Source organism: Scedosporium apiospermum, assembly GCF_000732125.1.
Source record: "Scedosporium apiospermum strain IHEM 14462 chromosome Unknown SEQ_SAPIO_0077, whole genome shotgun sequence".
Classification (NCBI taxonomy): domain Eukaryota; kingdom Fungi; phylum Ascomycota; class Sordariomycetes; order Microascales; family Microascaceae; genus Scedosporium; species Scedosporium apiospermum.
The window spans coordinates 1,157,570-1,181,514 of record NW_015971778.1 but is presented as its reverse complement, the minus strand read 5'-3'; the positions used below and the strand labels follow the sequence as shown (position 1 = coordinate 1,181,514).

Here is a 23,945-nt window from a genome sequence, read left to right as displayed (position 1 = left end):
CAGCTCGTTAATTGGTATAATTTGAAATATCGGACTGTTCCGTCTTCTGTCTGGAATGTCTGGAACAGGCAAAGTGGCCATCTGCGCCTAAACTTCCCCGCCCACTCTAGTAATTCTATTGCACATTCAAAGGATAAGAATCATGTGAAATGAGGCAAACTGGTATACGAAAGCTCCAAGATGAAGCCGTGTGGAGTATCACAGGTCCAAGGCATTCCATGGTGTAAGAATGGATGGAGAGAACCGGAACAAAGCAATCCAACGGTTCCCGAATTCTATTTCGGCATGATTGGAAGACCCGACTTCAAAGCCACGCTTGGGCACCACACGTCCGTTCCTTCCTGCCAACAGGATGCAGTTTCTTCCTTCTGCATCATGCTTCTCAACGAACTTAGGTAGACACGACACCTTTCCAAGTGGAAGGCGTCTGTGCCTTGAGCAAAGTCACTGGATCCGCACCAACGCCTTGGAGAGCGTTGAACCGCCCGGGCGTTGCCCCATTTCTAGTAAGACTTGGTAGTCTGTGCCCTTCATTCCCACACATTGATATTGACATCACATGGCGGCCTTTGTGTTTTTTGTAAGGCGGAGCGTGCAAAGTCCCTGTGCCATGGACAGGGCAACCTAAACCCCTCAAGGCAGAGGTTAGAAAATAAAGTGGACAAGGGGGGTCGACTGCTGCCCGGAGGCCGATCAAATCACACATGTTGTTGGAGCATTGGAAGTAATGCAGGTGATGTAAACAGGCAATGGCGTAAACAAGTACAACCTTTGTTTGCTGTTGCCTGGCCCCTTCCAGCCAATGCTTCTGCACGTTAATTAGCACACACGAAAAGACGCACGTTTATCTCGTGAAATCTTTCACACCATCTTGCCAGCATGTCCGACGGAAGGTTTGTCAACAGAAAACAAGTAAGGAAAGTGAAAGTAGAGTTTCGCGACACGAACTTGCTAGAGGGGGACCCCGGCTGCTCTGTGGACGACTTCCATTGCTCGCGACTTCGGCGATGCCCCTTCGATCCAGCCACTATTGACTAGGAGCGCTCCTCTCGCCTCGGCGGTGGTCTTGATGGATTTATTTGGAAGGTGTGGTTTGGCGAGGGTGGCCCATACGCTCTCAAGGTGGTAAGTCTAGATGTCACCCTCTTTCTTTGAAATTCTCTCAGTAACCCATCGCGCTCTGCCCCTAGTTCTGGGAAGCTACGTCGAGCGACTGAGACAACTACTTTGCCCTTCAGCGTGAATGCCAGAATGTTGCTATTCTTCAGATGATAGAGGCACGGGTGAAGCGAGATCCCACTCCAATCCTCATCAACGGCAACCCAAAAACTAAAGTTGATCCCCTCGATAACATCTACGCCTTCTCCGGTGATGCCCAGGGTCAGCCACCAGCCCCCGATGAAGAAATGATCCACGCCCCATCATTTCCACGAATGACGAAATGTTACGGCTGGCTTGAATTTGACCGCCAGCAAATCCAACGGATCCCTCGAGGGAAAAAGGCGCCTGCGGTCCTTAGGGGCCGCATCCGGTGCTTCATGCAACGAGATAACGTTACATTGCTGTCGTATATGAGTACATCGAGGAGTGTTCCAATGATCCTGGTGTTGTGGAAGAGGTGGGCAGATTCCTGTGGCTTGTTGGCTTCCGCCATACTGGTAACCTTGCTCGACACCGGAGAAGAGGAATCCTGGTGGATCACTCGGATATCGTCTATTCCCGTTCGTGCGGGTGGTTTGAAGCTTGCTATAGGCCACGGAAGGCATCCGTTCTCCTTTGCAAATGGGAGCACTCCCCCTTTCCCTCATAGCCGTTCAAGGCGGTGGCCTCAAAGAAAGCGAGGAGGTGACTAGATGAACACTTCTGTATACAGGGTATTAACACGGTCGTATCACTCACATATGAGGAGTTTATCACAGTGACTCACGTGTGTCTCCTGCTCGTGTAGCGAAGGGTCACAAACTCAGCCAACACGAAGGGTGTCCGGCAGCAGGGAAAGGAAGTACGAATAACAGAGGCACATGACAGGCACCAGACTTTGAGATGGCAAACCTTGACAATTCTCTTCCTGTGAGCCCAATGCGTTAAGGTTGGGGAAAATCCTGTTCTGATAACTGCTGTGGCATGCAGCGGGCTCAACCGACGAGCTGGGTCCAATCTCCCTCCCTTCCGCTGGCTTCCGGTATGATGGTAGCTCCCGGGTCTGTTCGATTCGCAGAATGGAATCGCAGCCATTGCATCCGGGCATCGACCAAGGTAGGGAAACTCTGCCGGACAAACACCCCTTTTCTTCGTATTCTGGGTGAGCTTGGCCTAGATTATAGCTGGAGCTGCCTGCTGCCTAAAGCGGGAGTTTGTGTCATGAGGGCCCCATAGCCGAGCTTTTGAGCAGAATTTGTGGGCTATATTGCCTCTGTTTTGATTGTGTTTGTAGATTGCAATCCTATTCATGAAGGGAAGAAGAAAAGCGTCAAAAATTCTACTGAACTCCAGCTATAAAAAGGTGTGTTGTCTGTTCATAGGTGTTAGAGAGGACTGTTCCTTCTCCATCGTTCCCGCTCCATTGTTCCCGCTCCATCGTTCCCTCTCCATCGTTCCTTCTTCGTCACAGGTCCTTCTCTCTCACCGTCCCTTCTCTCCCGTTGTTCCTTCCCCATCCATCACCAATTATAAAGTCACATGACGTTTACCTTACCTCGCCCATCAGCTCCAACTCACAACTCACCATCGTCATGACAATACAACACCGTTGCATGTGCTGCAAGAAAAACGGCTTCCGTCAAAAACACCAAATCAGACACCGAATGCACTCCAAAGTCATCTGCTACCAGGCTGATAGCACTGGAAGCCCTCAAAAATGTGAACGGTGCTATCACGCAGAGGCTGCGGACAGCCATCACAGGGGAGAAGACGGAAATCGTGGAGAAGGTGGAAAGCGTGGAGAAGAGGGTGATCTTCAATGATGTGGAAGGGGTGCAAGATGCCACATGGCTTGCTCAGGGTGCATACAACTCTGTCTGGCTCGCGAGGCTGCGCGATGGTTTCCAGGTAAGCGGTCGGCCCAGTACACTAAACTAAAATCTTTGTTCATGTCGAACTGACGACGACGACGCCAGATTGCAAAATCAACAAAAACGGATAAAGATACCTCCAGTGCCGAGTTCTTGTATTTCGACCGATACGTTCTTCGTCTTCCATGCGATGATGCCCTACTGCCATACCAGGTGACCAATGAGGTCGCCTTCAGGAAATTCGTCTCTACGAAGCTACCCCATATCCCAGTTCCACGGGTCTTCTGCTATAAGGCCACAGCTCAGGCTGCTGATTCCTTTATCACTGAGGAGTACATCGACGGGACATCCCTAAGCTGAAATTGGATGGCCTTTACCCCTTCTCAGAAACTGAGCATCACCAATAAGCTGGCCACTATGATTGTCGATCTCGCCGAGGTTCCTTTCGACATGATCGGGGGTCTAGAGCCTGAAACCTTCACTCTAGGTCCCACCGTCGAGGGCTCTAAACTCTTCAAGGGCCGCGGCAAATTTCACAGCCACGGCTGCTACCCTATCGGACCATATCGATCTACGAAAGAATACATCCTGGCCTGCTACGACAGGGAAATCTACTACTACTCCAATGCCCCCGAAGACGCTATCGACCAGGACTCTTTCACAGACGTCTCCGTTCAAGATTTCGTTTTGACGCTGGAAAGGAAGAAGGATGACCTTAAAGCAACCTACGACATCCCCGACGAGCCATTTGTTCTCGTCCATGGAGACCTCCACGGGCGCAACATCCTGGTGAGAGGTGATCGCATTCTGGCCATCATCGACTGGGAGTTCGCGGGCTCATACCCACTGAGCGAAACGCTGACAGGGGGGGACGTTGATGTCGTGGATGTCAACAGCGAGGAACTCGAGGATGAAAATACTGTCTGGGCTTGGAAGATTCGTGAGGCGATTCGTCAAGAGGTGTCGCGGAGGGGTTGGGAGCCGAACAGAATTGCGTTGCTTATGGGAGATGGGAATTTCGAACTTGGGAGGGCAAGAGGAGAGATGTTTCCATAAAGGGTCACAGGGCCAAGTCAAGCTTAGATGGTACGAGGACACAGGTAGCTAGGAACAAGCTGATATCAGTCGATATTACTTTCCGCTCCCGATGGTCACCAGTAAATGTCTAGGTGTCTCTGCAAATAATCGGCCGAGAAGGCGATGGCTCCTTGCCGACAAAAGTAGCATCCGCAGAACATAGTGTCATTATTACTAGCTGTTAGATGCGAACAGAATCAAAGACGAAGAGTGCGTAGACTAAAATCCATTTTTCCAAATTCGAAGGCCCCGGCCGGCGCTTTCGGGTCCAGTGTCCATGGCCGACTCTTCGATCGACCAACAGCGCCGGAACGTCATGCACAGCTTTGCCGCCACCGATTCAGACGAAGCTCCAGTCTGGAAGGTGGAGTCGCAGTCCTCGTCTATCAACTGCGGTATCCAGGATTTCGTGTTGTGCAGAACGACGTGTTGGTGGACTCGGGAGCCCCTCATATATACTTGGGGCAATTGTTTGAAGAATTGTAGGCTTTAAGACTACGGGTCAAATACCTAGACCACTGATATTTGTTACAATCCCAACGCTGGCTTTTGAGATATCAGGTGGGTACAGCTGGCGTCAAGATCGTAGGTTTCTGTTGTGAAGTAAATGAGGGAGTCAAGCAGTGATTCACAAGATAGGGTATGAGATGTGCGTATTCAAGTGTAGGGGTGCAGTGGTACTCGAATTGGCTACTGAAGAGTCCGGAAGAGCTATCTAGGTGTACAGGAAATATCACAGTTTATATAGACACATCCCCCATCCCCTTCCGTAGTCCGGCCGCTTCCCAAGTCGATCGATTAATTGCTTGTTGGCAAAGGCGGCTACGTGACTTTTTATTCTGCCGTGTCTTACCGGACTTGGTGGCCCAAAGCGCGGCCGGGTTGTGACAAATCCTGGGATTGCTCCGGATGAACACTCATCAAAGGTGACTAGTAGCCTGTTGTACTACGGTATATATATATATATATATATACCATCAGCGGAAACATTCTGATGCCAAGGACCACCGCCCCTCAGAAGCTGTACTTCATACCCGGCTGCGCCAAGCTCACAATCTTCCGCTCGGTGAACTCTTCCACCCCAGCTACCCCCCCAAAGCGGCCATAACCACTGCTACCGCCGACACCCCCGTTGGGGAGTGTCGGCTCGATATAAATTGTCGGGCCGTTAATATGGCAACTGCCGGCCCTGACCTGCTTGGCCAGCTCCATGGCCCGCATGACATCCCGGGAGAACACGCTCGCGCAGAGCGAAAAATCACTGTCGTTGGCCAGGTCAACACCCTCCTCATCAGTCTCGAATTCAAGGAGTATCATAACAGGGCCAAACGACTCCTGGTGATAGAGGTCCATCTCCCTCGTCACACCCTCAAGGATATGCGGCCGCATAATCGTCTTGTTCGGGCCATCGAGTTTCATGTCCCCCATCAGCAGGGTTGCCCCAGTGTCCACCGCCGACTTAACAAGACCCAAGACCCTGGATGCTGAAGCTGGCGTGAAGAGCCCGGAAATGGAGACGTCCTTCTCGACATGGTGGTTTCCGCATTTCAGGGCTCCGGCGCGGGCGAGCAGCCTACTCTTGAAGTCGCCGGAGATGGACTTGTGAACGATGACTCTCTCCGTCGACATACAGACCTGGCCATTATTCGCAAGGCCCCCGAAGATAATAGACTCCACAGCATCGTCGAGGTCGGCATCCTCACGAACAATGACAGGCGCTTTTCCACCCAACTCAAACACACACTTTTTGACGCACGATGCTGCCCAGCCAGCGATGATTTTGCCCACACGCTCGCTGCCAGTGAAGTTGATATGCCGTACTGTAGGGTGCTTTACAGCAAACTCAGTGTTGGCAGCTGCTCTATCGGGGCTGCAGGGCACGAAGTTGATACACCCAGCAGGCAGGCCGGCTTCGGTCAATGCCTTAATAACAAGGTGCTGTGATTTCGGGCTATATTCTGAGGGCTTGAGGACGACGGTGTTGCCGCAGATTAGGGGGCAGGCAATGGCCCTAGCTGTCAGATTCACCTAGTTTCGCCAAGTAAGACTCTAACGACCTTCATTTTTTTGCTTTTTTTTTAAAAAAAAAAGGAAGGGCGTAGGACGAAAAAAAACTTACGGGCGCGTTCCACGGGCTTATGGCGTACATCACGCCAAGAGGTTCTCTCGTTATGAGGACTGTAGTCCCGGGTCTGTCTGCGGGAACAATCTCTCCCTTAATATGGGTCACAAGCCCCGCTGCCTCGCGAAGAACGTTGGCCGTGGAGAAGATGTTCACTTTGACCCAGGTCGCCGTGGCTGAGACCTCGGAGGCCAGAATCTCCGGCGCGTCTCCGTGGATATAGCCTTCGAGGATATCGGCAGCCTTGAGGAAGATGGAGCGCCTTGCCGAGGGACCCATCCGGGACCAAGATTTGAATGCGGTGTGGGCGCTCTCTATAGCCTCAGAAACATCATCGACTGTTGCAGAGGCGCAAGAGTATATATTAGCTCCCGTCATCGGGTTAATGACTTGGAATTCTACGTTGTCCGAGCTTGGCTTGTGCTTTCCGCCGATGAAGAGTTCCTGAACTTGGCTCAGGGTGGTCGCTTTCGGACCGACGCCGCCGTTTGTGGCCATCCCGGCGGACAACTGCCTTGGGAAAACTGTCTTTGTCGTGAGGATAAAACTTTGCGGGCGGCTTCTACGACAACTTAGCTGTCGCTTCACATACGTATGTCCGCCTCGGTGTAATAGCAGCTTTGACATTTCCTCAACAACGTAGAAATTTAAAGGGACCTTTGGAGAGAATTAATACCCCAGGTGGACCGCCCTACTGGTGATCCTACGTTGACCGGTTAAGGAGGTGCCGGATGCAGCATCGGTTCTCTTTGTGGGGTAGTCGCCGAAGCCATGGCTCCGATGCGGAGTACCTGGAGCGGGGGGATCTTGGGGAAGTCGATGACGGATGCATGCTTCCGTCAGGAGTCGTGGAGGGGTTCGCTAGTCACGGATTGGACGAGAGGCATATTCGCTAAGTAAGGTGGCAAAAGCTAAAGCTAACCGGGAATTCGGGCTAAGCTAAGGAAGCCTAGCGACGCCTCATTGCCAGCATCGAGCCGGTCACGGAATAAAGGGAGTGGAGGATATTAGCTTCCATATAAAATCCTGCGACGAGAATCGTCGCCGCTGATCGTGGCTCCCAGTTCTAGTATCTCCTGGTTGACAACCTATAATTGCCCAAGATACCTCTCTAAGACGCTTCGAGAGCACGATCCTGATTAGCTAGGGTAAATGATGGAGCGAAACACAGGAGCTTCCGCGCCTGTTACGAGGCGAGTGACCGGTGCTGCAGCCATCCTGTACGCGCTCGAGAGCGCCGGAATCACTCATCTGTTCGTGAATCTAGGCTCAGATCACCCAGCTTTTCTATTAGCATTCGCGAGCAAGCAGTTTTCAAAGATCCAAGTATTCACCTCGCCGAACGAGATGAACGCTCTATCTGCCGCCTCGGGGTTTGCCCAGGTTACGGGGAAGCCTGCCGCCGTGCTTGTGCACGTCGAGTGCGGCACGCAGGGGCTCGCGGGCGCGATTCATAACGTTAGCAAGGGGAGAATTCCCGTGATGATCCTGGCCGGTACGGTTCCTATCACGATGGAGGGGGAGCTGATGGGAAGCCGAAACGAGTAAGTGTGATGATACATAGTCGTCTCGCTTAGGACAAGGAGACTATTCCCGAGACTAAAACCAACATTTTAGATATATACATTGGATCCAGGACGTCCCGGATCAACGAGCAATCGTCCGCCAGTACATGCGGTACGAGCATGAGATCCGGAGGCCGCACAATGCCGTTCAGATAGTGCTCAGGGCTCTTCAATTTATAAGCTCAGAGCCCAAGGGTCCGGGGTACCTGATCGCAAGTCGAGAAGCTTTGGAAGAGGAAGTCGACCTCGTCGTCGAGCCTGCGTTAAAATCGCAAGACCCATTGAAGAACACGGTTCTGGAGCCTCTAGGGCTCACTCCCGCAGCGTTAGACTTCCTGAGCGTCAAGCTATTAAAGGCGAAGAGCCCTTTGATAGTAACGAGCTATTGTGGGCGGTCAAAAGAAGGATTCGAGGCGCTCAAGACCTTGGCCGAACTTCTCTCCATTCCGGTCCACGAAAACGCCCCCATCTATAACAACTTCCCGACGACTTCGTTTCTTCACCAAGGACACCAGTGGAACGGTGGAGGCCAGCTCCCGGCCCTGGCAGAAGCAGACGTGGTTCTCGTCATCGATTCAGACGTTCCTTGGATACCGGCGCAGTCACGGCCAAGCCCCGACAGCAGTGTCTATCACTTAGACTGCGACCCCTTGAAGGAAAGCACCACGCTCTGGTCGTTGCCCTGCGAAAAGAGGTGGAAGTGCGACTCGGCCGTCGCCCTCGAGCAGCTCGTCACTTTTATCCGCGGAACGTCGCTCTTCGAGTCGGGCGAGACGCGGGCCATCATCGATGCGCGCCAGGAAAATCTTAAAGCACGCTTCGCAGCCAGGCAAGCCAGGCTCCTCAAGGCAGAACAGCTGCCTGCCGCCGGCAACGTGACGACACCTTACTTCATGGCCCGCCTCAGGGAGGCCTGCCGCGGCGTACGCGTCGTGGGATTAAACGAGTCTACGACTAATCTTGGAAACGTCGCCGATCACCTCCGCCACGATGAGCCGCACGCACTGATCGGGAGCGGCGGCGGAGCTTTGGGGTGGTACTCCGGCGGCGCCGTCGGGGCGTCTTTGGCCCTCCAGTCCACCGGGAGGAGCGACGACCTCGTGATCGCGTTTACGGGCGACGGTACTTGGCTGTTCGGCGTGCCGAGCTGCGCGTACTGGATGGCGAAGAAGTACAACACGCCGTTTCTCACGGTCATCTGGAACAACGGCGGTTGGGGCTCGCCGAAGAACGCCTGCCTGAGAATCCACCCTGAAGTAGCCGACATGACCAAATCGGGAGGTCGCAACCTCAACGAGGAGTTGATGGTATCTATTACGCCGTCCCCGGCGTTTGGCAAAATTGCCGAGGGAGCCGGAGATGCGTGGTGGGTTCGTGTCTCGAACGCGCAGGATGTGGACGAGGCGTGTCGGAAGGCGATTGAGGTTGTGCGGGAGGAGAAGCGTAGCGCCGTAATTGAAGTTGTACTTGATCAAATTTGATTAAAAAGGGAAAAAAAAACACTATTTTTGGTTGTAATTAATACATGGACATGTTGAAGCTATCAGCTAAAGAGAATCCGTTCTGCCTCGAGACATCACGAGTAGATCAAACATCGCACGCCCCTCTAATTCCAGATCGTGGGTCTACATAACTCCTCTTCTCTAAACTGTAATGCAGTAGAACAATAACAGCAGACCCGAGTCAAATTACCTCAAACATCTCTTGCAACATACAGGGGCCCACAGGCCAGTAGGGCTTTCGGAAACATGGATCCGGCTCTCCGCAGCTCAAAGCCTGGGGCCTTACCGTCCATGCAAGCATAGGCGAAGCGAAACTTCTACCTATGCACCGGCTCCAAGAGTAGCTTGGCTAATATAGGAATGCAGCATGCCATTTGACAAGCACTAAAATAGTTCTAACGTCTTGCCCGTGACACCCAAAACTAGACTGTTACTCTACGTCTCTACCTTTTCTTTGCCAAGCATATCTGGAACTCCAATTTACTAGTACTCACAATGGCGTCCAAACCAGAACTTTACTCGATCGATGATTTCGAGGCCTACGCCGCAGAACACCTGCCCAAGATGACCCGCGACTACTTCAATGGCGGCGCCATGGACGGTGTCACACTTCGCGCCAACCAAGATGCCTACCATCGGTTTTACATCCAGCCTCGGGTTTTGCGCGACGTGTCGAAATTGGACACCACGGCTCGCGTCTTCCCCTCCGGAAACGTCATTCCTTTCCCTTGCTGCGTGGCGCCGGCGGCGATGCAACGGATGGCGCACCCCGATGGCGAGCTCGCCACGGCGAGGGCGTGCGGCGCGTACGGGACCGTCATGGGCCTGAGCAGCTTTAGCACGACCAGCCTCGAGGATGTGAAGCGGGAAGCGGACCGGTTACGCCGCGCTTCGGGAAAGTCTGGAGATAGCGAGTGCGTGCTGCAGATGTACTTGTTTGAAAATAGGGCTACGAGCGAAGACTTGATTAGGAGGGCCGAAAGTAAGCTTCACTCTACTTGCTCGGGAAGACGGAGGGTACCACCGCCGAGGCCTTTTTTTTTTTTTTTTTTTTTTTTTTGGACGTACTGACAATAAGTTCAATTGTTACCCAGAGGAGGGATATAAGGCGATTGTGTTTACAGTCGATGCGCCTTACTTCGGAAGAAGATTGACGGAGATTAGGAACAAGTTCAAGGTGCCTCCCCACTTGAAAATGGCCAACTTTCCAGATGATCTTGGTGTCAAGACAGGTTCGGAGCATCGGACGAACGAGCTACAAGCAGCTGCCCAATTGACATCTACGAAGGCAGCTCCAACTTCGACATCTCCCCCGCCAAATAAAAATGGTGAAACTTTGTGAAGAACAGAATCAGATATAAGACTTGAAGTGACTAACTAGCTGCCATAGATCCGACCCTTACCTGGGACTCTATCAAATATCTCAAGAGCATCACAAAACTACCGATCTGGCTCAAGGGCATCATGACGGTAGAGGATGCCCTTCTTGCCGTCGAGCACGGTGCAGACGCAATCTTCGTCTCCAACCATGGCGGAAGGCAGTTGGATCATGCGCCTGCAACGTTGCGCGTATTACGAGATATCGTCCAGGCTGTGGCTGGTAGAGTACCTGTCGTGAGTTTTTTTCCCTCCTTTTTTTCCCTCCTTTTTTTCCCTCTTTTTTTTTTTTTTTTTTTTTTTTTTTTTTTTTTTGGAACTCTGGGGCACTACAAGGTTACATATGTCCTACCCTCAAGCGCGAATGACGATCTTCTGACTGTCACGATAAAGCATTTTGACGGCGGTATTCGACGGGGCTCGGACATCTTCAAAGCCCTTTGCCTAGGGGCGGATATGGTTTGGATAGGGCGACCGGCGCTCTGGGCGATATCGTATGATGGAGAGAACGGCCTTCGGAATGCCCTGAAAATCCTGGAAGATGAATTCAGAGCGTGCATGGCCCTTGCCGGGTGCACGAGTCTCGACCAACTTGGCGAAGAGTGCTTGATGCTAGTTGACACTCCTTCGAAACTCTAGAATATGGAACCTGAATGATGAATACGTTTGCGCGAAGTTGTAGTTTTTCTTTTTATTGCCAAAGGTAGAGTCTAATAATTAAGCCAAAAGGTGATAAATATATATAGCTCTTGCAATCTAGCTTCTATGATTATTCAATGCAAAGTTATTCACGGCCTCTCACTTCTGAAGGAAAGGAAGCACAGCGCTGCAGAAATCATCGAGCCCGTCGATAAAGCATACATGCCCGGCGTCCTTTATCACCTTGAGATCTACCGCCCTTGCCTTCCCGGCATCGGAAAAGCTCAACTCTATCTTGGCTCTCATATCCTGCATCTTTACGGGCAGGTCTGCGTCCTTCTCTCCCACGATCAGGAGCGCATCTTCGCACCCACGGCCAACCTTGCTTAGAAGCGGACCCAGGTCAAAAGTCGTGCTGCTTAGCGCGGCACAGCACGTCTCGAACCCATCGAGCGTCATTGTCTTCATCAGCTCCCGCATGCGAGCTGCCTCCTGCGTATTTGCAGCCAGCCAATCCTTGCCGAACCACCGCTCAAGTGTTTGTTCCCGGATCGCGTCCAAATTGCCTGCTTTACGAGCAGCAGCGACCCTATCCCTGAAAACGTCAGGTGCACCGAGGTTCGCGGGGGATGCAGAGATAGTATCGCATATAATGAGCTTGTCCACGATACCTGGATGCTGAGCCACAAAGTAGACGGACATGGCGGCTCCCATAGACACGCCAATCCACGCGTGGATTTTTGCGAAACCAAGATGCTTGACAAGGGCGAAAACATCATCAGCCATAGAGGCGAAAGTGGTTGATGAGAGATCACCCGGAACGCTGGATTGGCCGTGGCCAGGCTGGTCGAAGCGCAACAGGCGGAACCCGGCGGCGACTAAGCGCTCGACCACATGATCCCAGGAAGTGTGGTCTGCAGAGAGTGAATTCGCCAATATGACGACAGGGCTATCACTGGGCCCGGGCGAGACGTTGTAGGACAGCGTCCTCTCATCGGGAAGGGTGAGGGTGCTGACTTGACTGGGGGCCATCTTCTAGCCGGCTTATGAGACGGGAAGGGGATGGGTTTTTCGTTTGGATATGGGGTTATGTTGGAAATGATGGAGGTTCAGAGTAGGAGTAAACCGCCAGTCCGTCTTTAGGATAATCCGTCAAGGTCGCCTTAGGAGGGGTTGATGCCGCAGACTGCTTGGAACAACAGTAATCCAACGTAATAATCAATTCCCCTTCGTACACTGGATCTATTATTATTCGCCATCCTGCTTTGGAGGGTCTAGATGGTCTGGGCAGGCCCAAGCCATGCCATGGCACAGGACAGACCTTTCAGGCTCCCCGCATTCTTTCCCCACATTCGAATCCTCATGGGGATTGCCGAGGTCCGCTATGACGTTTGTTCGAAGAGACTCGGGGAGCGGAAGCACGCATCCGGACCATTTCCCGGTCTAGGACCCTAGTGGAATCTGCTTTCGTAATCCGGGGATCTCGAGCGATTTTTTCGGTTTTGGTTGGAGCCATCGCCAGCGAATGCATGCTTCCGAGTTCTCGCGGTCCTGTTCCCCATTTCGAATGAATGCTCCATTCCAGTCTTGCACCCGGATGCCCTCCCGTCATAACTGGAAGAAAGCAGAAAGAAGAGATCAAGATTGGCACTTTTGAGGCATCATTCAGGAAAACGTAATTCCGTCACCCTCTCGGAATGGCAGATTCCCCTCCCGACGCCGCAGCCAGAAGACGACTCCGCCGCGTGCCGGAGCAACTCCGAAAACGATCAGCCCACAGTTGTGATCTTTGTCGCAAGGTACGTGTCTCTCGAATCAAGAATAAGAGTAGTTCAGCCATTGGCTAGGATTCATCCACGGATCCGTGCCATCTTAAAGAGGAAAAAGAAAAAGACAAAGGAAAAAAAGAAAGGAAAAGGAAAAAAAAAAAATAGAGGGCCAATTACCTGTTCCATTTCGAATGGCCCGTCATCTCGCAGACTGACACTCAAGACTAACATTCCTGCAGCGCCGGTGTAAATGTGTGCCGGGTCCGGCAGGCCGTGGCTGCGCAACATGTGAGAAGCACAACGTGGAGTGCTCGTATGCGCTCCCAAGAAAGTCCCGGTTTTACGGGAGCGTCGATGACCTTGGCGATCGGTTCGTTTGTATCTTGTTTACGGTGCTACCCGCCGTCCGGGGGACGACGCTGACACCGAGGACTGACATAACGACGTTCTGTTCAGGCACAAATGTTTAGAGGCTATTGTTCGGGGCGCGTTTCCGGGAGAGCCCACCGCGACAGTAGCCGACTTGAGGAAATTGGGAGAGCGCATGGGATATAGCATGCCAGAACCCACCATTCCATCAACTCGGCCTTTAGAAAGCTCGGAACCGACCATATCTTACCCAAGCTCTGAAGCTCCCATTCGCCGGCCCCTGGTTCCATCCCACGAGGCCGTGTCACGCCGCAACAGTTGCCCGGATGTCTTCGGGGCAAGGGTGCCCGAGGGAGTGGATGGAGACTCATCGCCCGATGATGCCGAATCACTTGGCCTCATCCGGGACCCCACGGGGAGACAGCACTATATAGGGCCATCCGGCAGCCTGCAGTTTCTCAGCCAGCTACGGCGGCTCTTGATATCTCGGAACCAACGATTACCCGTCAACAACGACAATTCGCCCACCGCCTCCAAGTTCACAGAGGATGACACGGCCCGGGCTCTCGAAGCGGACAGCATCACCGTAGACACCACAGATCCGGTCGTCGCCGCCGCCGATCACGGTGGTGTTGCCGGTGACGTTGTTGCCGCGCAAGATGAGCTCTCACCGGGGTCCATCTCGTCCTCCATCGCCAGGGACTTTACGATGCAGCCTTGGGATGCCGCCGGCGACCTATTTCGAAAGCTCCCCTCGCGCCTCGTCACCGATTCGCTGCTGCAGTCCTACTTCAAAAATGCCCACGAAGATTTCCCCCTCTTTCACCGCGGCACTTTCGAGGAAGAGTATGAGTCGTACTGGGCCTTGCTCAAGCAGCGCATTACCGCGCCCGAGCCCTGTCTCCAGGCGTCTCAGATGGAATGGGGCTGGGTCGCCACGTTGCAGATGCTGATTGTTTTCGGGTCCATGTGTGACCCTTCCATTCCCGGCATCGACCACACGACGCTTCGAAGGCAATGCGTCTCCGTGACGAGAAGTTTGCTGCCGCAGCTCGTTTCGAAATGCACGCTGTCCAACGTCAGGGCTCTCTTACTCCTTTCGCTGTTCTTGCACAACAACAACGAACGAAACGCGGCCTGGAATTTGGTGGGGACGGCCACGCGTATCTCCTTCGCCCTAGGCCTCCACCGCCGCGACGTGGCGGCTTATTTCAGACCAATCGAGCGGGAAGTCCGAAAGCGCGTCTTTTGCACCCTGTATTCATTCGAGCAGTTTCTCGCGTCGAGCCTCGGACGGCCGAGCGGCCTGAACGATTTCGACGTCGAGATTGCCCTCCCACGGGAGGGCCTCCTCGGTACCGGAACGGACAGGGTAGTCGCTCTCTCTCTGAAACTGCAAAACATCCTAGGACGAGCACGAATCTCCCAGGCCGTGAGGTCCCTGGCGAGCGGAAATACGGACACGCAGAGACACGAAGAATCAGCCAAAGAAACGATATCGGCGCTTAAGGCTTGGAGAGACGAAGTGGCAGCATCTCAGAGCTTAAACATCCCATCTATCTCGGAGCCAGACGACGCCTTCAAAGAAGATGACGCGCCGGTAACGATGTCCTTTACCGAAATCAAGCTTCTGCTCTCCTGGCAAGACCGTACACGCCTCAGAGCGGCGCTGGTATTGAATATGCAGTACCGGTACATTGCCATCATGGTGGCGCGGCCGTTCCTACTGCGCGATACCGCCATGGCAAGAGTCGTCGCCAGAACAGATAATAAAAACACGACGAACGATACACCCCGCTCCGATGCTCACTCACACCTCGCCTCCGTCTGCGTGCAGAACGCGTGCCAGTTGGCCAAGATTGTCCTTCTGCTCGCCGAGTTCGAGCTGTTGAACGGTGTTTGTGGAATGGATGTCTTTTACGCCTATTCCGCTTCCATGGTGCTTATTCTTCGGTCCATAAAAGAAGGAACTCCGAGTCCCGGAATAGCCGAAACGAAGGCTCAATCTGAACTTTGACAGCTTATCCAATCCATACGGCTCGTGGTGTCCAAAGTCCCCAAGAGCGGCACGATGAAGAGATTTGCCAGGGTGATGGCGACGTTCGAGGACAGCGTATTCAACCACGACGCTCTCCCACATGCCGCCACGCCCAGGAAGGACAGCGGAACCCAACTTCATGCCACCGGTCAGGACATCCCGGCCATTCACCATCTAGGGTCTACTGACCCTTTGCTACTAGCGCCTCAACCTGCGACCGCGAGCGCTTTTCTTGACCCGTCTTTCCCCATGATGGCAGGGTGGCCACAGGGCGACTGGAGCACGTTCGGGGCTGACGACGGCCGAGAATTTGGTGGTTGGATTGCATCTCTGCTACAGCCGGCCATGGATACTCCCATGGTAACCGAGTTTGGTGACATGGATTCAATTTTGAGAAATGCTCCAATGTGAGGTTTCACATGTACGACACTTGTTACTTTATGTTACCATGTTATGATAAGGACACAATTTCGAACCCTGTGGGGTGCCATTGTTTAATTCAAGTAATCGACATAGCGACGTTACGCTCTCTAGGACACCTTAACATCCATACGTAGCTGCCCGACTCTGGGTGTAGGGCGATGATGCCGACACCGGAACATCTACTCGTCAAGTTGCCGCGGTTGGAGAGTCCAACGGAGTGAGCATAGCCCTGCCATCGTCATTTCGCCTTCCACGTCCCCTTGGGTAAATCGAGCTCGTGGTCTTCCACCAGGAATTTCATGAATGTCCCATGGGTGACAAAGCCACATTTCTCCTCTCTGAGCCCGCGAGAGACTCCACAAGCTGAAGAGTTAAGTTAACACGCACAGTTTAGGCGCGCGTAATCACGGCGACATCCGACGGTGCATACAGGCCGCGAAGGTCTAGGGCGTTTAACGAGTCGTTACGTGTTATGCTTCGTTAGATTGCTAGAATTGTCTTCCTTGAGCCCAGGTAGCTACGCTTTCCGTACGAGATATAAGTAAAATGCACGACCAGGGAATCACCCGCAAGATTCCCATAGGCCATTCTACAGCTTCATATAAGCAGGGCAAAGTCGAGATGAGCTCTGTGCATAAAGCTTTGCGATAGCAGAACCGAACTTTCATATTGAAGACGTCCAGGGCTCGGTGTTTCATTTCCCTTGCTAATAAAAAAAACATTACCATAACGCAAGCCTATTACAATCTTAACCATACGGCTGGGGGCAGCGTACTCAGAAAAACACATTACAAAGTATAGCGGAAATCCGGATGCTTCTCGCCGAGCTTTTGCACCTCCTCCTCGGGGAGTTCCCTTAGATGATCCCTCTTTCCCATATCCCGCTGCTTGTTCTCGTGTCTGGCCCAGAACCACATGTTGCTAGCGGCAAGGATACCGACTACCTGGAACGCAATGCAAGTGGATATGCCGGGGACGTACTGGGGGCTGTCTTTCGAAGGGTAAACGACTGCCGAGATGATCCCGCCGAGCTGTCCGCAGCTGACTGCGAAGGCTGTGAGGGTCCCTCTCTTGACGGAGCCGACAACTTGATTGGAGCTAGTTAGGGAAGGGTTGTTAGCGGTACGTCAAAGGGAATATAGATTTGCTTTCTTTTCTTCAGGAAAGAGACGCCGCCTTCTATTTACTTACCACCAGGCGATAACCAGAGGCTGGCAGATGTAGATTCCAATCGACGCGAAATAGAATCCCATGTAGCGCAAATTTCCATTTTTCAGCAGCATGACGAGCAAGTTGCCGACGATGCTAATGGTGTATCCTGACACGCAGAATATGCCGCGCCTCTTGACCTTATCGGACCAGATACCAACGAGGACAGAGACAATACCGGAGGCAATCCGGGGCGGGGTGGATAAAAGATTTGATTTGAGGCTCGACCAACCAAAGGTTTTGAGCACGGTGGGCTGGAAGACTGAGAGCGAATACGCCGTGACGCATACGGCCAGATAGAGGACGCCGGCAGTAAGAATCTTCCAGTCCTTGAGACTACGCAGGGCCCCCTTCACGTTCATCTTTTCGTCCTTCCCGGTCTGGTTGTTGTCAGCCTTGAGTCTCCTGAGAAGCCATTCCTTCTCTTCCGGCTTCAGGAACGTCGAGTCCTCGGGGAACGGGGGCAGGAAGAAGAAGGCGAGAATGGCGGCAAAGCACGTAACGCCGCCCTCGATGAAGAAGATCCAGCTCCAGCCGGAGTAGCCGCGGGTGCCGTCCATGGAGCCCAAGCCGGCACCGAGCAAGCCCGAAATGCTGCCGGCAATGTCATTAGAGACCATGAACCAGGCCATGCGGGCCAGCAGCTCATGACGTTTGTACCAGGAGCCGATTAGGAAGAGGCAGCCGGGGAACATGCCGGCTTCGAAAACTCCGATGAAGATTCGGGCCGTTAGAAGCCCGCCGAAGCTTTTAGCAAAGCCGGCAAAAGTGACCGAAACTATCGGTTGGGAATTTTTTAGTATATCCTCCCATATAGTCCGAAAGAGAGGGGTCTTGGCTATGATTAACTTACGTCCCCATCCCAGGGTAAGGATGGCAATCCAGAATCTTGGCTTAACGCGGGTTAGGATAATATTAGACGGAATTTCGAATAAAATGTACGGAATGTAGAAAACTATAGCGCAGAAGTGATTAGTCCATTTAGAACTAACATAATTGTTGAAAAGAAAGAAAGACAAGTGTGCTTGAGATAACATACCGAGAACCACAATGTTGTAGTCGTATCCTGTCATCTTCAAATCCCTTTCCATGTTCCAGAGCCTGGCGTTCCCAATGTTCACCCGGTCAAGAAAGGTGAGAGTGTACAAGAACATGAGCAAAGGAATGAGCCGCATGTCAATCTTCCTGAGGACTCTCTTCGCCTCAATGGGGTCCTCAGCCTCGCCGACTGCGTTGTTGTCCTCAATGTGGCCGACATCTTGCTTCTCGAGGACTGAAGGCTCACTCGAGGGGCGGCCTGGCGTCTGCTCGGTAACTTGTGCAGCCATGGTTTCAAAGAGTACTTCTTACTGAACGGAGTAATAGAAACTGAATGGGGGTTCCAGAAAAAGAGAAAAACAAGGGCCCAAGTTCCTCAGATAAGAACTCGGGGATGGTGGACAAAACGGCAAAAAGGGAGTTTCTTGAGAAAAAAAATGGCAGAAGTTCTCCCGACCTATATACCCTTCAGATAAAAATGCGACCGGCTGAGCAACATAGTTTCCCAAAGAGCTACAAGATGACGGATGAGCTTCGTTACATCACCTTGCTGCCCATGCAGATAAACTCTTCCCCATGGGGTAAATCTGGGGTATAATTTCCTGTGGGCTACGTGCGCTTTCCCCGCGCGGCGCGAGCAGGAGGCTTCTATCCTATTTTGCGGACTGCAGTGGAGGAAATGAGCGACCATGTTTACGGCTATTCCAAGAACGTCTTAGTGCCGCTGGCAGGAAGCATGCATCCGAACACTAAATGTTAATCCCCGGATAGGAGCTTTCACGTCCACCGCCAAAGTCAGGAAACTTGACTCCGACGTCGCATCTCCAACCCCGGAATTAACAAACTGACTGTGATGGAATGTAGGGGCCATTCGGGTATCTGGCAGTTAGGTGGCAGGACTCGGCCTCCTGGCGCTGCTATCCGGTGGCCACCCACCCACCCCGACCACTCCTCAATTACGAGTCGATGGCGGACGGTGGGGCAGAGAGTGTCTAATTAGACTCTCGGAAGAGGGACTCATTCCTCCTTCGCATCATCTAACTTTTCTATCCTCATCGTAAGATCCCTAGATATAAATCCAATAGTGATTTCTTCGAATTCAATCATCTGAAAGAGCACCAAAGCACGTTCAGATATCACCTTCATCTACACTCACATCTTCTAACAATCCTCTAATCTCTCTTTTTTCTGTTCGCAATATATCAGGCTTTACCAAAGTTTCTCGGAGTCTTCGTTGCTAAGTCCAAGATGCCTCACGCTTCCAGGTCTCTCAACATTGTCATCGTTGGAGCCGGCCTTGGCGGCCTCGCTGCAGGACTCGCCCTGCAGACCGACGGCCACAAAGTCACTATTCTCGATTCGGCTCCCGAATTCGGCGAGGTGCGTTTCTATTCATTTTACGTACAATTTCGATAGCCTTTGGCTTCCCGTACTGTTACTTACGCAGGTGTGTTTTTGCCATTCCTTAGGTCGGGGCGGGCATTAGGGTCCCACCCAACTCGTCGCGTCTTCTTGCACGCTGGGGCGTAGACTTGGAGGGCATGAAAAAGTCCATCTCCAAGCGCTACCATTTCATCCGATGGCAGGACGGCAACACCATCGTCAAGCTTCCATTTGATAAGATTGTCGAGACCCACGGTGCGCCGTACTATCTCGTCCACCGAGCCGACCTCCACAAAGCGCTCCTAGACGCCGCCGAGAGGGCAGCGGTCAAAGTTCTTACCAATAAGCGAATAACCTCGTTTGACTTCGATGCCCCGAGCGCCACCACGGACGATGGCGAGGTCTTCAAAGCCGACCTCGTCGTTGCAGCGGATGGCATCAAGTCCATCTGCCGTCCGCTCCTGACGGGCAAGCCTGATGTCCCCAGAGACACGGGCGACGTCGCTTATAGAATCTTGATTCCCGGCGAAAAGCTCCTAGCGGACCCCGAGCTAGCCGACCTCATCACTGAGCCGTGCACGACGTCTTGGTGCGGTCCCGACGCCCACCTCGTCGGATACCCCATCCGGAATGGCGAGATGTACAACATCGTCGTGTGCGCGACCTCGTACAACGAGACCACGGACGAGGTATGGGTCGTGAAAGGCGACAACTCCGAACTGTGCAAGCGCTTCTCCAAGTGGGAACCCCGCGTCCAGAAGCTGTGTGCCCTGACGGGCGATTTCCTCAAATGGCGGCTGTGCGACCTGCCCGATCTCACTCGCTGGGTCCACCCCGCCGGCAAAGTCGTCCTGCTCGGCGATTCCTGCCACCCCATGCTTCCCTACCTGGCCCAGGGCGCAGCTCAGGCGTTCGAGGATGCTGCCACCCTCCGCCAGGTGTTAGCCCAGGGCGAAGATCTCTCGGCGGCCCTCAAGAAGTACGAGCAGATCAGGATGCCTCGAGCTAGCCTCGTGCAGGCCAAGACCAGAGAGCACCAGTACATCCTGCATATCGATGACGGGGAGGAGCAGGCAATCCGCGACGAGAAGATGAAGCTCAACGCCGCGGAGAATCCCGTCTTCTGGGGCTACGACGATCGCCGGCAGTGGCTGTTTAGTCACGACGCCGAGAACCTCGCGAAGGAGGGCGCAAACTGGAAGGATGGACTGAACGGAAGCGCGATCCGCTCACACTAAATAGAGATAAAGCAAAGATAAGTCATAAAGTAATCTAGTTTTCAAATATATATGTGAATATACCGTCCTCAATTACTACTCTTCAGTTTTGATCCCATGTGCATTAGTTTCATGAGGCAATATAACTGGACTTATACCTCTCAGGCAGGCAGGGAGGGAAGATGCCATATTCGAGTGAATAACGACCCAACCAGGAGGAGATTAAACAGTCCCTCGATCGTAGTATATCCCCACGTCAAGAAGTTAAAAATCCCCCACGAAATCTCAAGGACAACTGAAAGCATTGAAAAAATTAGTCGAATCTTCTCCTACGAGAGCTCGGGGAAGCAGGCTACTGGCTATTACGCGAGCCGTACAGGAGGTGGCAACACCCCTTCCGGGATTCCGGTCCCTCTCCGTCATTTCCCCTATTAACATTAAACATCAAGCCGGTTTCAGGGAGTATTTGATAGAAGATGAAAGGGAAAACCATCGTGGTAAATTGCACGGACCAGACGTCTCCGGCTCCAGTTCATTGTCACCCATGGGCGCTTCCTCTCTAAAACCCAGTTGCCAGCGCTCACCATCCGTATCCACGAAGGAAAGCATTCTATACGTCCGGTATAGGGATTGCAGACAATCTCTTTAAACCCTGAATAGGCTTGTGCCCCAGTTTAGCCCTTTCTTCTCATTGGTGTTCGTTGCAGTCACAACCGCCTTTTCCACCGCAAGAGGCTGCCAGGCCACTTAGTGTTCTATTTAACATCATGGGTGTCACGACTTTTCCACTTACTTGGAAGAAGGAAAGTTGGCTGGCTCCCCAAGCGCAAAGATACCAAATGAAAAGTCTATCCTCTTTTAATAAAAGTCCAACATCTATAACACCTCTACCTTCTCGATGGCCAGCGTCAAGTTAAGTGGTACAAGACCTGAGTGGAAGAGCGGGCGGCTGGTTGATGAATAACTAGAAAAGCGTGCAGAAAAGGCCATAAGGGATTTGCATAAGACTGCTATCGTCTCATGGGAATCCCATGCGATTAAGAAAAAGCAAAAAAGCAATACAATGCTAAAGATGGGCCTAGAGTCGTAATCAACTCCACGTATCCCGACAGGGTCTACCCTATGTATTTAGAGGCTTCCGTTCCCAGACTACCTTCTGGCGGTAGTATGAGTGAACCTGCGGCGACTGGATTGCCTTCCGTACATGAACTGTAAAGACGGAAACTTCTTGGGCCGTCCAGCCTATAGTGGTCGCCGGGTATAGGAGGTATCCTTCGGTGTCGTTCTCGAGGACGAGCTGGGCGTATTGGCCGATTTCCTTGAGTTTCTCGTCCTTAGGCCAGGCTCCAACGGGGGTCTAGAAACAGGGAGACAAATCTAGATTAGCAGACCTGACAGGAAAGGGCAGTGGGGAGATAAGAAACGAAAAGACCTCTTTGGAGTTCGCACCTTATAGTTGGCCTCATCAATTTCTACAAAGCCCGCTGCCTGCATCGCCTTCTTCTGCACCTCGTCGGGAACTATGGTGAAGGGTCTGCCGATGCTCTCGCCGAAATTGATAAAGATTTTGCCCCACTGGCCTAGCGCAGAGGTCTCTGATACGGTGTTGTCGTCGCTTTCGACGATGGCGGCGCCCTCGAAGCTTTCCAGGTAGCCCCCGGGCTTTAGGGCCTTGTATGCTTCGGTGAAGACATCCTCCCAGTCACTGACGCTGCCTATTAACCATCGGATATGGATGTAGTCGAAGGTTTCAGGCTCGAAGGACCAGTCTCGAGTGCAGTCCTCGATCTCACTGTTCAAATATCGAGAGGGTCAGCTTAACATGCACGCACATATTCTCTGCTAATTTTCCCACAACCGGGTTTCAAGAGGGGCTTTAATTTGGAAGGGGGACGAGAAAACACACAACTTCAAATTCGGTGGTACCCAAGCAGGTTGAATGGGAGAAATGTCGGTTCCAATGACTTCAACATTGGGATGTTCATCGGCGAAGTCGCTAACGCAAGTCAGCTGACGGCGGCGAGTTATGAGAAGAGAAGAATAGAATTGTCATACATGGCCCAGGTTCCTAGATTGAGGGTAGAATCGCTGGTTAGTCGAGTCGACAGAGTGAGCAATGCTGAAAATGGGAGAGGGGATGTTCCATACCCGCTCCAGTGCCGACATCAAGGACTTTCTGTCTTCCGAGTCAGAGATTAGGATAATCAACAAGGGGCTGTTAGTGGGGGGGCAGAAGGCAAGGCCCTTGTACATACCTGAATCTTGCTGGTGTCCAGTGGAGCTTTGAACAGCTTACCGCCGATCAAGAGCGTGAGAACATGGTGGCTACGTGAAGAAGGAAGGTATGGTCAGCCATCCAGATGTTGATGAACGTGCGGAAGAACGGTGGAAGGTGCTTCTCACTTGATGTCCATCGACTCGTTCTGCTGTGAGTCGTTCGACGCCCTATGTTACCTCGGAAACACTTCCCATCAGCGCTCCATTGATCATCAGTTCGGCACCTCCCGAAAAAGCACGTGGCTTTGCGCCACGGTTCGGCAGTGCAATGCCGTTCGGTCCGGTGCAGTGACATTCCTACCAGTAGCTTGCATTGCCGACCTCGCTATGATAGGTCCTGCCGTGGATCTTACGGTACTTGAGGATGCTGGAGGTCAGAGAGTCGGTCGAGGTGCCGACGCTCCCGATTGACGCGGCGTCGCTGTTGTCCACCTCGTGTTCCTAGGGCCAAGCATGTCAGTTCGCACCGCGGTCTCAGCTTCCCATGGGTTCTGTGAATCGGTAGTATTCCCATACTCACCTCTGCCGTATCGACCCAGTGCTGGGCGGGAAGGATCCCCGCAATCGTTGCGGGCTGCGGGGAGGCGTCCTTGGGCGATCCTGGTTTCGACCCCTTTGGGGAAGTGGAGGGGGATTTGCCAGCCTTCGCGGGCGCCGCATCGGCAGAAGGGGATGCCTCGGAAGTCATTCTGAGAAAATTATCTAGAATATGTCTACTATTTACTTTCACAGCTGTTAGACGGATGGATAGACGTCAAAAGCTGGATGCTTTCGAAAGCGACACCTGGGGGTTGAGTTCAGGGATCAGTATTGCGGAACGAGGATGGGCGGGAAGAGCCGTAATTAGCGTGAGGGCTAAAAGTGGCAAAAACCTGGAGGGAAAACGAAATGTCTGCGCACGTTTGGCCAACGATTTGCGCTATGCTGTT

The 23,945-nt window shown here is 52.7% G+C and overlaps 7 protein-coding genes and 1 pseudogene across 7 annotated transcripts; 4 read left to right on the top strand and 4 right to left on the bottom strand.

Annotated features, from left to right (window-relative positions):
- Positions 1-2,219: 2,219 nt before the first annotated feature.
- On the top strand, positions 2,220-4,067 carry SAPIO_CDS1980 (uncharacterized protein; the record flags this gene model as incomplete). Its single annotated transcript, XM_016785126.1, has 3 exons — positions 2,220-2,256; positions 2,798-3,048; positions 3,399-4,067. 3 exons carry the CDS (start codon positions 2,220-2,222, stop codon positions 4,065-4,067), a joined length of 957 nt encoding a protein of 318 aa, XP_016645423.1.
- A 1,035-nt stretch (positions 4,068-5,102) lies between these two features.
- On the bottom strand, positions 5,103-6,708 carry SAPIO_CDS1979 (Salicylaldehyde dehydrogenase; the record flags this gene model as incomplete). Its single annotated transcript, XM_016785125.1, has 2 exons — positions 5,103-6,116; positions 6,208-6,708. 2 exons carry the CDS (start codon positions 6,706-6,708, stop codon positions 5,103-5,105), a joined length of 1,515 nt encoding a protein of 504 aa, XP_016645422.1.
- Positions 6,709-7,557: 849 nt separating this feature from the next.
- On the top strand, positions 7,558-11,293 carry SAPIO_CDS1978 (uncharacterized protein; the record flags this gene model as incomplete). The annotated part of the gene is made up of 6 exons (XM_016785124.1): positions 7,558-7,754; positions 7,828-9,238; positions 9,704-10,259; positions 10,372-10,509; positions 10,668-10,891; positions 11,048-11,293. The coding sequence occupies 6 exons, from the start codon at positions 7,558-7,560 to the stop codon at positions 11,291-11,293; spliced, it is 2,772 nt and encodes a 923-aa protein (XP_016645421.1).
- Positions 11,294-11,452: 159 nt separating this feature from the next.
- Positions 11,453-12,325, bottom strand: SAPIO_CDS1977 (annotated as a pseudogene; the record flags this gene model as incomplete).
- A 665-nt stretch (positions 12,326-12,990) lies between these two features.
- Positions 12,991-15,880, top strand: SAPIO_CDS1976 (uncharacterized protein; the record flags this gene model as incomplete). The annotated part of the gene is made up of 4 exons (XM_016785123.1): positions 12,991-13,092; positions 13,302-13,432; positions 13,519-15,370; positions 15,452-15,880. The coding sequence occupies 4 exons, from the start codon at positions 12,991-12,993 to the stop codon at positions 15,878-15,880; spliced, it is 2,514 nt and encodes an 837-aa protein (XP_016645420.1).
- An 800-nt stretch (positions 15,881-16,680) lies between these two features.
- Positions 16,681-18,429, bottom strand: SAPIO_CDS1975 (MFS transporter; the record flags this gene model as incomplete). Its single annotated transcript, XM_016785122.1, has 4 exons — positions 16,681-16,990; positions 17,084-17,879; positions 17,955-18,056; positions 18,141-18,429. 4 exons carry the CDS (start codon positions 18,427-18,429, stop codon positions 16,681-16,683), a joined length of 1,497 nt encoding a protein of 498 aa, XP_016645419.1.
- A 958-nt stretch (positions 18,430-19,387) lies between these two features.
- Positions 19,388-20,760, top strand: SAPIO_CDS1974 (putative salicylate hydroxylase protein; the record flags this gene model as incomplete). The annotated part of the gene is made up of 2 exons (XM_016785121.1): positions 19,388-19,519; positions 19,609-20,760. 2 exons carry the CDS (start codon positions 19,388-19,390, stop codon positions 20,758-20,760), a joined length of 1,284 nt encoding a protein of 427 aa, XP_016645418.1.
- A 1,099-nt stretch (positions 20,761-21,859) lies between these two features.
- SAPIO_CDS1973 (uncharacterized protein) lies at positions 21,860-23,704 on the bottom strand (the record flags this gene model as incomplete). The annotated part of the gene is made up of 8 exons (XM_016785120.1): positions 21,860-22,096; positions 22,189-22,531; positions 22,646-22,735; positions 22,795-22,807; positions 22,888-22,915; positions 22,995-23,064; positions 23,318-23,457; positions 23,537-23,704. The coding sequence occupies 8 exons, from the start codon at positions 23,702-23,704 to the stop codon at positions 21,860-21,862; spliced, it is 1,089 nt and encodes a 362-aa protein (XP_016645417.1).
- Between the last annotated feature and the right edge of the window lie 241 nt (positions 23,705-23,945).